At 45.7% G+C, this 14,721-nt stretch overlaps 1 protein-coding gene across 1 annotated transcript in view; it reads right to left on the reverse strand.

The window, feature by feature from the left end:
• The window catches only part of TLL2 (tolloid like 2), a 115,371-nt gene that overhangs the window by 58,598 nt on the left and 42,052 nt on the right, over window positions 1-14,721 (reverse strand). The window contains exon 3 of the mRNA XM_044236640.1: window positions 10,006-10,083. Within this exon, the coding sequence (XP_044092575.1) occupies window positions 10,006-10,083 (78 nt within the window). The remainder of the gene's footprint in view (window positions 1-10,005; window positions 10,084-14,721) is intronic.

Below are 14,721 nucleotides of genomic sequence, written 5' to 3' on the forward strand. Positions count from 1 at the left end.
CTTTACCGTACTCAGTCTTCCAATCCCTGGACATAGTATGTCTCTGCATTCATGTAGGTCTTTCTTGATTTCTTTCATCAGTCTTGTGTGATTTTTAGTATATAAATATTGTACATGTTTTTTAAAAATGTATAGGAATTTCATTTTCTTTGGGTACTTATAAATTGTATTATGTTTTAAATTTTTATTTCTGCATAATTATTCTTAGTTTATAGAAATGTAAGCAATTTGGGGGTTTGGGCCTTGTATCTGCCATGCTAAATTCACTTACTAGTTCTAAGGATTTTTTGTTTTGTTTTGTTTTTGTTTTTGTTTTAAGATTTTATTTATTTATTTGACAGAGGTCACAGTAGGCAGAGAGGCAGACAGAGAGAGAGAAAGAGGGAAGCAGGCTCCCTGCTGAGCAGAGCCCTATGTGGGACTCAATTCCAGGACCCTGAGATCATGACCTGAGCCGAAGGCAGTGGTTTAACCCACTGAGCCATCCAGGCGCCCTAAGTTTTGTTTTGTTTTGTTTTGTTTTTAGATTCATTAGGATCATCTACATAGCAAACAAGTCATTTGGAAATAGAAACAGTTTTATTTTTTCCGTTCTGATTTTCATGCCTTTAATTTATTTTTCTTGTGTCAATGCAGTGTCTGTAACTTCCAAAACTATGTTGAGTAAGAGTATGACAGCAGATGTCTTTGCCTTGTTCCTGGTTTTAGGGGAAGTAGTCAGTCTTTCACTATTAAGTAAGATGTAAGCTGTAGGTTTTTGCTTTGTTTTTGGGTTTTTGTTTGTTTGTTTGTTTGTTTTGTTTTTTAAAATCTTATTTATTTGAAAGAGAGAGCAACAAAAGAGAACATAAGCAGACTACCCACTGAACAGGGAGTGTGGTGTGGAACTTGATTCAGGGACTCTGGGATCATGATGTGAGCTGAAGGCAGATGGTTAACCAACTGAGCCACCTAGGTGTCCAGCTGTAGCTTTTAGGCAGATGCTCATTATCAAGTTAAGATAATTTCTCTCTATTCCTAACTTGCTGTGTTTTTATTATAAATGTTAGATTTTGTTAAATGCTTTTTTTTTTTTTTTCATTTAAATGCTCAGTTGATGTGATCATGGGGTTTTTCTTTTTTAGTTTATTGATATGGTAAGGTTACACTGATTGATTTTCAAATGTCAAACCAGCCTTGCATATCTGGAATAAATTCCACTTGATCATGGTGTATAATTATTTTTTACATGTGGATGGTTTTGATTTGATATTTTGTTGAGGATTTTTGCATATAATTATAATTACATTTTAAGTATATCTGTTATGAACACCAGATATCTACATTTTTTTCTTGTTGTTCAATCCAAGAATCTCTCTTTTAACAGGTGAATTATAGTTATTTTATAACTGACATACCTGGCATTATTTCCTTCCTCGTGTGTGTGTGTGCATTATTTGCTATTTTTTTTCTTTGCTTCTTTTGTTTCTCCTTGACTGCTTTTGTAGGATTAAGATATTTTCCGTATTTGGTTTTTATTTCCATTATCTCCTTTCTAGTCTTTAGCATTGGTTCTAATTTTTAACATCCAAACTGGACTTAAGAAAGTACAAAGAATTCACAAACTACAGGATAGATCTGAAGAAATCAGAATCTCCATTCTCATTCTGAGAATACAAGGATTTTAAGGCATTTTAATTTACAAAGAGACCTTTTGCTGTTTCACATTACTGTTTACTTGCTTTTAAGACCCCAAATAAATTGCTATTTACCAATGATTTGTTTTTAAGACAGATTTATATCTACCTTCATATTTACCATTTCCTTGCTTACTGCTATTTCTTGCATTCCAAATCTCCTTCCTGAAAATGCATTCTTTATTATTCTTTGATGATGACAATAAACTCTCAGTTTATTTTATCCTCAATCTATTTCATCTTCCCTCAGTTTATTTTATCCACACTCTAGAAATTAAGTCTAGCTGGGAATGTACAAAATCCTAAGCTGACAGATGTTTTTCTTCAAAGATAGTATTCCAGTATACTTCAGTCTTCATTATTAACAACAGGAGATATCCTTATAGTTTGATGGTCATTCCTTCACCTGTTATCAGTCTTATCTTTTGTTCTGTTCTCCTTCTTTTGTTGTCTTTCTCAGCATGATTATAATTGTTTAAATATGGATTTATATGAATTCTCTGCTTGAGACCCAGTACAATTCTTCCTTCAACCATGGAAAATCCTAATTCCTCATCTGTTTGACCACTGCCTCTTCTTTCCCAGTATCCCTATGAAAGTTCTCTCATTTTCAAGAATTTCTACTGATTATGTGCTTAACAGTCTCACTTTACCCATTGTGTCTCTTTCCCTTCTTCCATATTTTCTTTGTCTCTCAATGGTGAAATTTGTGTGGTTTCCTCAGATCTATTTTCTACTTCACTAATTCTCTCTTCATTTGTGTTCAATATACTATCCAATTTCAGTTTCAACAATATATTTATCATTTCTAAAAGCCCTAATGGCTTCTAAATCTGTCAATTCTTTTTTCCTCTCTACTATAGTTTCAAATTCTTCCATTGGTTCCTTTGTTATATATACTTATTTAATCTCCTTCAGATTGTTCTATTATTCTTATATCTCTGGGTACCAATTCTCCAATTTATTGTCTCTGCTGATTCTCCTCAATGGATTAACTTTTTGTGTTCCTAATGTGTTTATTTAAATCTCATTTTTAGGGGAGATCATTCCTTTCTAAAAGAGCCCCATATGCCCCATATGCCATCAATTATGACTGTGAGCCTATTTTTTTTTTTTTTTTTTTTTTGGTGCTGTGGGGATTTTAGGGTCCTAGATCAGTTTTTATGTTAACTTCTAAGTTTAGGGTTTCCATATTTAGGAAATGTAATTTGAGAACTTATACCAACATGGGGAACAGGATTTCAGATTCAGTTTCTCATAGATGATATATTTTTACCCACACTTAGAGCCTAGGAAAGAGAACAAGATTTCTTGCCACTCCTCTTAACCATTGGGCAGAATTTTTTTTTACTCTCTCTCTTTTTTAATGAGTATGAAGCCCTTTGAGGGTGTTCATTTTATGCAATATCTTGTGCTTCACATGGACTAAGTCCATCTCTCCTATATTTATAGGCATGAAGACACCAGCCCCCGTCCCCCAAATCTTAGCCCAATTTGAATGCCCTCTACACATTCTTGCCACCATCTGAAGCTTAATTCTGTGGATTTGTGTTCCCTCTTCTCTTCTAATCATGGAAATTTCTCTTTCTATCCTTTGTTCTTAACTCTGTATCTTTTATTTGGGATGTTGGGAAGGTTATATATCATTTTCAGCAGTTCTGTTTCTGTATGGGGATTCCTACTAATTCAGTTGGTCATACGAACAAGAAGCCTGTCATGTAATACCTTTTAAACATGAAAATAATTGTTTTACTGGTAAAATTTCTAGATCAGAAGTCATACACTTGCAACTTTTGGGATAAACCCAACCCACAGATGTGCTTTGGTTGGCCTGGACACTTTTGGCCCACAATATGGGTTTTTTTTTTTTTTTTTTTTTTGGTTGTTGTTGTTGTTTTAATATCACTTTAGAAGCCAACGTTTACAAATCAAGGGATTTCACATCAGGATCCAGATTTTCTAGTTTTTCTTTAAAGACAGAAAGATGTGGCAACACTGGGCCCACGTTCCCACCATCATTTACAACCCCTTCGAGTTCAGTAGTACCTGCTCACCATAGGTACAGCATATGTTGTCCTGGTTGTGGGAGCCTCTCCCCCACTTCCCATTGTCCTATATAGCCCACACACACCCCTGCCACATTACCTGCTGGGCCTTTGCAGCTGGGCCTTTGCCAACACCAGACAACAAATTGCATCCAAATGCATTCAATTGTGAGTTGCCCCCATCGGCGGGGAAGCTCCCCAGGGAGGGCACCCATCCCGGCAGGCCTGCTCAGTACTCCAGGCACACCCAGAACAGCGCATGCTTGCTGGTAAGTATGCACCGCTTTTGCAGTTTGAATGAATTAATTAAAGAATGGAAGAGTTATTCTAAAAATAAACAGCCCAACAGTCCAAACAATTCCGTGGCGGAAACGCCTCCAAAATGTTGGCAGCCCTAAGGCCCTTAATGTTTAAACCCTGAGAATCATCATGTCTGAAGTAATCACAGGCAGCGATGTAGCAAGTGGAAGTTTATTATTCATTTCCCAGAGGGTTTTCAACAAGTCTCTTAATTTTCTTCTGCCGCCAACTCTCCTTTGGAGAATGGGCAGAAATAGTCCCCTAGTCGAGGGACCAGCGCTGAGACAGCCCATGTTTCTCAGACAAGCTGGGCTGCGTCCGCACGTGGGCCGCTCTGGCAAGGGCTGGGCTGCGGCCGAGTCAGCGTGGGAAAATCTGAAGTGCACCTGGAAGGAGACGGGGCTGTAATTTCCAGAGATGGGTTATTGAATGACAGCTTCCCCCTCGGTCCAGTGAGAAATTTAATTTGCCGAGGACTCAACACAGGAAGCATTTGCCGATTAAAAATATGTCTAAACAGATGTTCTGCTGAGCCTGGAAGAAGGATCTTAATGCAACTGTCATTATTGGATTTTCTTGGATTACTACTATCTGGAATCAGAGTCCACAGAGAAGGATGTAATTATTGATTATGGCCAAGAGTCCTACATTTGAAGAGGAGCTCGGGGGCATCTGAAAGGATTTAAGACGCTGCGGGGGAGGGCGGGGGGTACTGGGGGATAAAGTCCATTTAAATTCTCTGGCTTGGGGAGCAGACCCTGTCCTCTGCGGCCACAGCTCTTCAAGGTTCCATCTCCAGCGGAAGGCACAGGCGTGTCATAAACAGAACCAGGCCCACCCCAGCCTTCTCAAGTGAGGCACTGGGAATTTTCCATGATTCGACTGGTCAGCCCCACACTGGGAGCAAACATCCTGAGAGTCCAGCCGTCCACAACACCCCCCACCCCAGGGTGGTGGGCAACATAGCAGCTTGCCTGCAAACCTGGAGAGGCTCCTCCTCCCTGAGGAGGCCCTCCGTGAAAGTGGAGACTGAATTATTCTCCATGACAGTTTTCGAACCTGGCTGCACATGTGAATCGGCTGGGGAGCTTTTTAAAAATTCTGGTGTCCGCCCCCTACCCCGAGATTGCCACTCAATCAAACAAGAGTGGAGTCCAGGCATGATAGTTTTTCAAGCTCCCAGGTAGTTCCAAAGCACAGGGACGTTTGAGAACCATAGATAAGGTTAAGAGCAGGGGATTGTTTAGGGTCTGGAGAGACTTAAGTTCAAGATAAATGCTGCCATTTGCTACTTGTGTGGCCTTGGATAAGGCACTCTTCTTGCCTTCGGAATCTTCCTTCCTGCCGCATGCTGGTGTTGTGGGCACTGAACGAGGTAATGAATGTCAAACGCCCGCCATGGTGAGGGTTCCAAGCAAGCTTCAGTAATGGCTAGCCAGGTCTGCATTTGGGGACGGGCTAGAAAGAATGCCTAAAATTAGGTTCAGTGGTAACACCCATTACTGACATTAGTGACATTCAGGGGTTTGCGTGCTGGGCAGTGCTTTGTAAGTGCCAACAGTGCAAACAAGATTCCACTGTGATTTCCTGCAGCACAAAGCCCTTAGGAACTGTTACTGGGAGTGAAAGGTCCATTCTCATCTATGAAGATGGTTCTGGAAATCGGGCTCTATCGTAACAGTCAACAGCTTCATTGGAGGAGCAGTTTACACACTCCATTTCATTAATCCCATTAGCAGCCCTGAAATGCAGGCTGAGCGCTCGTCTCCAGGGGAGGGAGACTCCTCGGACCAAACGGTCTGCCAGGGGGATGCTGAGTGAGCAATTCTCTGAGCCGCCCCCCACCTCCCCGCCCTTCCCAGAGCTGGGAGCACAAATCCCTGCCGTCAGGGCTGAGGGGAGCCACATAATGCCAGGAAATAAGCCTGCTGCTGAAGCCAGGGGGCCGTGGTGGGGAGGGGAGCTTCCCTCAGATCCTTTCTCCTGCTTGGGCGGTCTCTTTTTCTGGGGGTGTTGGGAGGGGGTCGGGTTGTGATGAAAGGGGAATCTGAGATTGACACAACTTGTCTTATCTTTAATTCAAACAAAACAAGCAGCACCCTCGCTGGAGCCTGACAGGGCCCTGGAGAGATGAATTGGATGGAGGGAAGGCTGGAGGGACAGGCTACAACGGCCTGCCTGCGGCTCACCTCTGAGGGTGCCAAGGGTCTCCTTCCCCATCAGGCTTGCCCGAGATGCTTAAAGATGTGTCCGTCTGCTGCTGCAATACGGTGTGGAGAAACTTGGCCTAGCCTTGACTCTCTTTCAAAAAAAACCGGGGTCACTGGACGGTCTGCAGACTAGGATTTAGCCCACTGTAGGGGTGTGAGGCATGGTGGCTAGGGCAGTGCTTTCACTGTCCTCCTTAAAAAGCCCAAGGAGATCTCGTGTTTCTGTGCAGGTGCCAGACACAAGGCAACCTACCAGAGGCGGCATGGTAATGAGCTGCGGCAGCCATATTCCTTCCGGTCTCCCTTAATTGTGTTTCTGTGCAGCTGCTGCACAGCTGTGGTATCCCAGTCCAGAGGTGGAGGGTGTCCTTCCAGGGCTGCATTACATTATTCTTGGAGGTGGAGGTAGAGAGGAAAAAGTGGAGAAGCTACAGCCACTGAGTACCTCTTAAATTCCAGACACCTGGCTATGCACTTTGCATGAATATTTCTAATTTTCTCCAAACCTCATGTGAACACTTACCTGAGGTCCTAACTACTAAGTGGCTAAGCTGAAGGACAAACCCATGTGCGTCTGATGGTCCAAGTTTATTTGGTTGGGTCATTTTACACCAACAAAGGAGGCAATACTACAAACCCTGACCCTGTCCATTGCTGGTGGGCAGGTAAGAGGCAGTGAAAGAAGGCTGGAGTTGGTCTCTAAGCATGGTCACAGCTCTCCTCTCCGTGAGCTCATGATGCTATTCGCATTAAGGGGTGGAATCTCTTTTCTTCCTCTTGAAGCTGAGCAGCCCTTTTGGCTTGTCTGACCAATAGACTATGGCAGAAGGCGCATTCTGGGTACTCTTGAGTTCAGGCCTTAAAGAGACTGGCGGCTTCTGGCTCTTCCCTCTGAGAAGCCAGCCGCCATATTGTAAAAAATGGCAAGTTAGACAGCTAGATGAAAACCCATGTGGCGAGAAGAGCCACATGGAGGCCCATGTGACTAGAGCTTTTTTTTTGGACCATCCAGGCCAACCCAGGCCAGCTGCTAGATGAATGCAGTCAAGTGAGTGACCCAGCTGATGTCAGCCAGAGAAACACCCCACGGAATCCAGTCAACCGACAGGATCGTGAAAGATAACAAATCACTGTCTGAAGTCACTAAGATTGGGAGTGGTTTTAGGCAATGATAAATCACTTAGGAAGGAAAAATCAGGTGTGGCATCTACATTACTGCGGTGCTAGCAAACCCCTCTAGTTTCAGTCCCACCTCCTAGGCTCCATTGTCGGCACAACGTGCTGGTCATCTGTGGCCAAATCAGAGTGCCATGGAGATTACGAGATGTCTGGGGAATCTGAGAAAGCACAAGTCAAAATACTTTGAAAAAGCAAAGCAGGAAACCACAGATTTTCAAGGAAGCCCTGCACATGGTCCCAGCAACATGCTATGAGAGGGAGAAACAAATGTACATTTGACAAAGGAGGGGGTGCGGCGTGGGAGCTGATGGATCTGCCTTTGTCTGAAAGAGGCCAAACTGGTAAGGAGGGGGATCAGCAACCCAACAGAAAAATGGGCAAAGACAGGAAGAGGCAGATCACAGAAGTGCACCCCTATGTCACGCAAAGGCAGGAAAAGAGGCTGGGAGTCAGCAGCAGGCAGGGAAATCCAAATTCAATAATAATAAACTCCTATTTACATTATCAAAAACAGAGAGCACCTAGTGCTGGAAAAGATGTGGTGAGAGGGGCACACTCACAAGTCACTCTGGAAATGTGAGCAGCTTTAAGCCCATTCCAGGAACACCTGTTAAAAACATCCCAAATGTGTAGGATTTAGGTTTGGGAACATCTACTGTGGCATTGCTGGTGATGGCAAAAACTTGACAGGGAGTGAATGTTAATAGATAAGGGAACCATTGGCTCAATTATGGCCCATCCACGCCAGGAATATTTTGCAAAATATTTAGAAGAATAAACCGAAGTTATCACCAGTGTGTTATTAGGGGGTTTTCCCATGACATATTGCTGAGTGAGAAAAGCAGGATTCATAAAAAGCACGTATCGAATATGATCCCATTTTGTAAAATGATGAAGCTTATATTTGCATGTGTGTTTACATCCCTACAGAAGTGTCTGTGTGAACACACGTGCATGGAGGAAAATATGAAGGGTGCTCACAGAACCATCGGCCGGGGTTACTTGGGGAAGGGCAGAGGAGCGAGATGTGGGGAAAAGAAGGAAGGAAGGTAGCCCAATTAAAGGGAAAAGAATTTAAAAAAAAAAAATTAAGAAAGGATATGATGGTACCGTTACACGTATGCATTTGTGTGAAATGATATATATGCATATGTATGTATAAAATACAAACTAGCATTCATTAAAGCGAAAACATAAAGCAAATAATGATTTCTACTTTATCCCTAAATAGGCATCCTTGAAAACAAGGATTCTGGCATGTAAAAATTATTCCTTTTGACAGGGCCAGTGGCGGGATGGATAACGCATCTGACTGTAGATCAGAAGATTCTAGAAATTATTTCTTTTGACACTGTGTCAACTCTACTTCAATAAACAAAATTTATTCCCTCTGCCCTGCATTTATTTTACGTAGAAGAAGCGCCATCGGCAGCAGCGAGCCCTGATTCCTGCAGGGTGCTGGCCAGACAGAAGCCCACCCAGCAGCTTCTCTCAGCCAGCATGGCTTCTGAGCGGGAAAAACTCCTCCACATGGAGATGCTTCCAGTGAGACGCCCTCCCTTCAACCCTGGAAGGCGCACATGTGTGAGCATCAGTGTGTAGACAGACAGACTTCCAGGCAGGCACCTGCTGATGAGTGTCCCTGCCCACAGGCGGGCACAACCTCACCTGTCCCCTCCCCCAGCAGCTTACAAAGTCTCTGGGCTACACCTTTTCCACAGCTCCCATCCTAGCTTTATTTTCCCTCCTTGCCTCCCACGCCCACTTGTTCTTGTTCTTGTTCAGACATCTAGTCCCCAAAGCCCCATGATCCCTCCTGTCAGCCCTTGGGGGTTGCAACTCACAAGCTAAGCAGCGGTGAGAAAGGTCAAAGCCAGACTGAAGACCATTCCGTCCCTAAGTAGCCGAACACCACCCTCAGCCAGTCCGTCCTCAACAAAAGGACACACTCCCCCGTGCCCAGAGACTTTGGTGCTCCTAGTCCACTAAGATAGCAAGTAAAAAGTGGAATAAGAGGTTCCCAAAGCTGGGGCACCTGGGTGGCTCAGTTGGTGAAGCATCTGCTGTCCGCTCAGGTCCTGATCTCAGAGTCCTGGGATCGAGCCCCGGATCGGACTCCCTGCTCAGCAGAGTCTGCTTTTCCCTCTCCTTCTGCCCCTTTGCCTGCTCATGCGCATGCTCTCTCTCGTTCACTCTCAAATTTAAAAAATTTTTAGACCACAGTTAACGTTAGGTTACGCACACCTCACAACAAAGGTAATCCACTTGGTAGCTAAACACTTTAGACCACAGTTAACGCTAGGTTAAGCACACCTCACAACAAAGGTAAAAAAAAATTTTAAGAGATTTGCAAAGCCAGGGGCAGGGGGAAAAGGGGTCTCCTTTGGGGTGATGAAACTTTTCTGGAACAAAAATTTTTCTGGAATGAAATAGTGGGATGGTCATACAACACTGTGAATGCACTTAAGGTCACTAAGTTATCCACATTAAAATGGTTCAAATGGAAATTTTATATTATGTGAAATTTACCACAGCTGAAATGGGGAAAAAAAAAAAAAAAAAAAGCCCCAAAGGCCTGGGAGGGCCTGTCATTACCCTTGCTAGCTTCCTCACTGCTGGTGTTGGCGGCTGTTGCATTCTCCCAGCCCTCAGATGGCTGTTCCTCCAGTCCACCTAAAGGAACGAGAAAGAAAAGTGAGGATGCATCAACCTTCTTTGTAGGAGCACCAGGAGCTCGGGAGCAAACTTGATCCCCTGGGGGATGACCAGGATCCCTGGCAGAGCAGGAAAGATTTGACAACACGGGTTGACTGAGAGTCCATCACGGGCGGGGCACCGTTCTAGATGCTAGGGCGGAAAAGAACCCGCTTTTTCATAACCATGCACATAATTCACCAGTTAGAAATGTATTACTCTCCTCCATCAGTTCAAGGGTACTTGGAGTCAAATATACAAAGTTAGGAGGCAAATCCCAAAGTCAACTTGGAAGTCAGCTTCCTTGCGCTCACCCCCATTAGGAAGCCCGCAGCGCATGTAAACAGGACACCGGCTTCTGAATGCAGGGAGGAGCCTCAACACTGCTTTTAAATACGTCATGTGGTCAGCTACTGCCTTGGCTTAAGTAGGCATTTGGGTTTTCTCTTTGGGGTGAGTCTCATCTTAGAAATTGTTCTGTTGACTTTATATATCAGACTCTGCAAACACGGCCTCGGTCAAGGACAGGCATGCTTGTCTTTATTTGCGAGTAGCCCTTGTGTATAAACCTGGTTCACATCTGTCCCCACCAGGAAGGCGGTCAATCAGCCGTGAGTGTTAGACCTACGGTGAGTGTTAGACCTGTGTGCGGTTCCAGGAGCCAGGGGACTCAGCAGTGAGCTAAGACAGATGGGTCAAATGGGCAGCGGGACAAGAAACGCAATGTAAGAGAACAAAAGGATGAAGTCATTGTGGGTTCAGAAAATCTGAAGCTTGGATGCAGGATAAGGTAGAGTGCTCAAAAGGGGCCTTCCCTGACCATGGACGCAGAGGTCTGGGCCAGGACCAGGAAAGAATCTGAACTGGGAATGAGCTTGCCCCACGGAGGGGCTCATGGTGGTAGACAAGGGGGAACCAGGCAGCGAGGGAGGCCAGATCCACAGGGATATGAGGAATATAGTTGCATGCAGGGAAGCAGGGAGCCTGATGGATTAGATACGAGGGACTGAGAGAGGTCCCCAGTGACTCCCACATTTGGGGGTTGAACAACTAGGTGGGCCGTGACACCAGGGAGCAGATCTGAGGACAGAGCCCATGTCCAGAAGAGACTATTGTGCATATGAAACCACATCCAAGCACCTACAGGATAATCAACTTATACAAAAATAATTTCTTGCATCTGTTTAGAAATCTGCAGCTTATGGAGCTGTTTCTCCCTCATTAAACATTCTGTGGCAGAGCGAGTGTAACCCCATTTTACAGAGGAGAAAATCAAGTCACAAAATGAGTGGCCCAGGGTCGTGCTCAGGACACCGTCTCCTGGTCAGAAGCCTGAGGATCTTCCCCGTGCTCCACAGTCCACCAGCTTCCAGCAATGCTCAAGGTAAGGTCCCAAACAGGTGACCCAATGACCTGGCCCGGCACAACCCTGGGAGCCGGCCCTGAGGCCCCGCAGCCGGGCCTCCACCACACAGTCCGCCTCTTTCCCTCTCCTGCCCACGACCCTGGCGGCGGACCAGGCGCGCGCTGACATTTTTGCGGGCCTTCATCCTGCTCCTTCTGTGGCCTCTCTGGCCAACTCGGAATCTACTCACACACTCCCTGCAGCTGCCGGGGGGTTGGCTGCCAGCTCCCAGCCCTCTGGGTATTCTTCCAGCTGCGGTATCATTTCCTCTCGGGCTGAAGGTCAGGGGAAATCCCGATGGTATGAAAATCACAGGCCGGCAGAGGAATGTGGCCTGTGAGGAGCGAGGGGGAGCCTGAAGCCAGAGCTCCGGGACTAGCTCTGTCTCTGCTGCGTAACTGTGGCTAAGACCTTGGGCGTTTGTATTTTTCATCTGTCAAATGGGCTGTTTGTTTTGAAGACCAAATGAGGTAATGGATTTGTTTAGGCACTAACTCATTCAACAAATATTTATCCAACACCTGCTACAGGCCAGATGCTGTTTCTGCTGCTCAGGATACAACACAGAACAAACTCTACCCTGACCTCATGGAAATTATATTTGATGGAAGGGAGGGGAGAAAACAATAAGCAAATAGGTGACTAAATATTTAAGTCGGTTGCTGAGAGGCGCTACAAAGAAAATAAATGAGGGTGAGGGGGGAAAAGGAAGTCTAGGGTTAAGGGGTTGCTCTTTCGTGGGAGACGGAAAAGCAGAAGCCTGGAGAGTGTGAAGGAGAGAGTCTACCAAAGACTGGGGAAGAACATTTCAAATTGGGAAAAACAGGGGGTGCAAAGGCCCTGGGGTGGGAGTGCGGGCTTGGTGTTAGGGAGGAGGTATGACTGGAATGGAGCAGGTGAGAGAGACAGTAGTAGGTAGTGTGGCCAGAGGGCAGTAGAGAGTCTGGAGGGTTGGCTTGTGTGGTGCCATTTCCAGGATTTGGCTTTTATTCTGAGGAATCCAGGCGAGAGCCAGAGAACACGAGAGGGCTCTGGAACTGCACCAGTTTGAATGTGACCAGGGTTACTAGCAGTGGACAGGAGGGGACTCAGAGGCTGGCTTTCGGAAGGAAACTCCACACAGCAGCAGTCCCGCAGAGAAGGTCGGTCAGTTTAGATGTGCTTGGCTCCTGCGAAAGGGGTGGAGGCAAACGAACGAAAGCTGCAAGGACCCCCGGGCACAGCCTGGGTTCAGGGTTAGCTGTAGGCTGTGGCTGAGGGAGCAAAGGCCAGGAGAGACAGAGATTCAGCTCTGCAGTGGGCAGAGGAGGGCCGGGGTGGAGGACTTCTGACCCACTCGGCCCCCTGGTGCTCAGAGCTATAAAAGGAGCTCCAGCTCTGAGGTTGAGGCCAGAACGGGCCCCCTAGTAGCTAGAGGGGGAAAGGATCAGTGTTTACCAAGTCCAGTGATGGAGCTGAACACGCACTAAGAATAGGGCTAAATGCCCTCCTTGTATTGTGTTTAATGATTGTCTCCTCTCAAAAGACACAATGACAAAACAGCCATAACCATCTGCATTTTCCAGGGAGGAAACAAGCCTCCAAAAGGTGAATCGACTTGCCTGTGTCGAGGGAACGGAGATGGTTAGCAAGGGAGATGGATGAAGGGGGGGGGGGTTTCTTATCCGACCCTCCAAATCTTTGCTCCTTCCCCTCAGCTTCGGGACCAGAAAGAACAAGTGCTGTGCCTGGGCCGCTCTCCCTGATGAAACCCGTCCTGAGGCTCCCCACTGCCCTTGGGATGAGTTCTAATTCCCTGAGGCCTCTCCTGCCTGGTGCCCTGGGGCTTCCTGCTACTTCCCTGCTGTCCTACTCAGCCACCCATTCTCACCTATAGCACCTTCATTTCTATTTTCCTCAGCCACACCCACCTCTCCACTGGCCGGAGACGACTGGTGCTTTAAGTTTCCGCTGGGACACCACTTCCTCTAAGACACTGTCCCACAGCTCCTCCCAGGTTAGAAGCACTCTGTGTGCTCCTGCTGGGCTCGGGCTGATTCATGTCCCAAACTGCAAGGTGTGGACCTCTCCTGTCCATTCAGAGGATCCTTCAGTTTGGTTTCTAGTTTTTAGCATCTTGATGAAAGGGCCCTTGTCTTGTCCAACAAGGAACACTGAGCCCGGCAGATAGCAGACATTCAGTAAAATACAGGATGGACGGATAAATGGACTGATGGATGGATGGACAAGTCAGGTAGACAGTTTTTAAAAAGATAACTCGATCTTTTCTAACTCAGCCTAACAGATGGAAAAATTGGTTTTCATCAGCTTTTATGGAGAAAGGGAAGTAGATATTCTTGGGACAATGATTCTCAACCTTCACTGCAATTTGGGATCACCTGGGAAGCTTTTTAGACAAACAAGCACGGAGGCGGGGACCCACCCACCCAGAGGTTCTTATTGAATCAGTCTGGGCCTGGGCTGGGCCTCAGGATTTTCAAAAGCTCCTGAGGGGAGTCTAAGGTACACCCAAGGTTGCGATTCTCTACTCAGAGAACCTGTAAGAGGAAGCCTTATCTTAAATTTTCTTACAACCAAACTCTTCCTTCCCAAGCGCCCCAGGAATGAAGATGTGGAGCTGGAAACACATCAAACACTAAAAACAACAACAACAACAACAACAACAACAACAACAACAACAACAAAACTCCTTTCTCACATCTGTATCAATGGAAAATGTTGCTCTCTTCCAGTAAAAGCTAGCAAGTGAGTAAAACAGGTGTGACAGTGGCTGGAAGAACAGCCCCAGGCACCATGGAACAAGGAAGGGAGATATAGCCTGCCCGAGACAAAGATGGGGACAATGAGGGAGGGAGCATTCAGGGTGTGGGGCTATATTTTTCCTTGGGTGTACCTGCAAGACAAAAAATATTTGAAAAAAAAAATACATATATACGCCCGTATTTGATCTTTGGTTAATTACTCCTCGGTGAGAGGATATGCAAAGACCTTGTAGATTTCATTAGTCACAGGGGCTTATTCAAACGTCTCCTTTGCATAAGAAACCCAGGCTTACAGCTGGTCTCTGGGAAAGAATGCCCTCCAGGCCTTGAAAAGAGAGCTACAGGGCTGTTCACGCTCTCACTGAAACACAGCAGAGGTCAACGGCCCGTGATGCATGGGGCCAGGCTGAAATGTTTCTATCCAGCATTTGCAATTCAATCCCACAGTTT

The sequence above is a fragment of the Neovison vison genome, chromosome 2, assembly GCF_020171115.1.
Source record: "Neovison vison isolate M4711 chromosome 2, ASM_NN_V1, whole genome shotgun sequence".
NCBI classification, from domain to species: domain Eukaryota; kingdom Metazoa; phylum Chordata; class Mammalia; order Carnivora; family Mustelidae; genus Neogale; species Neogale vison.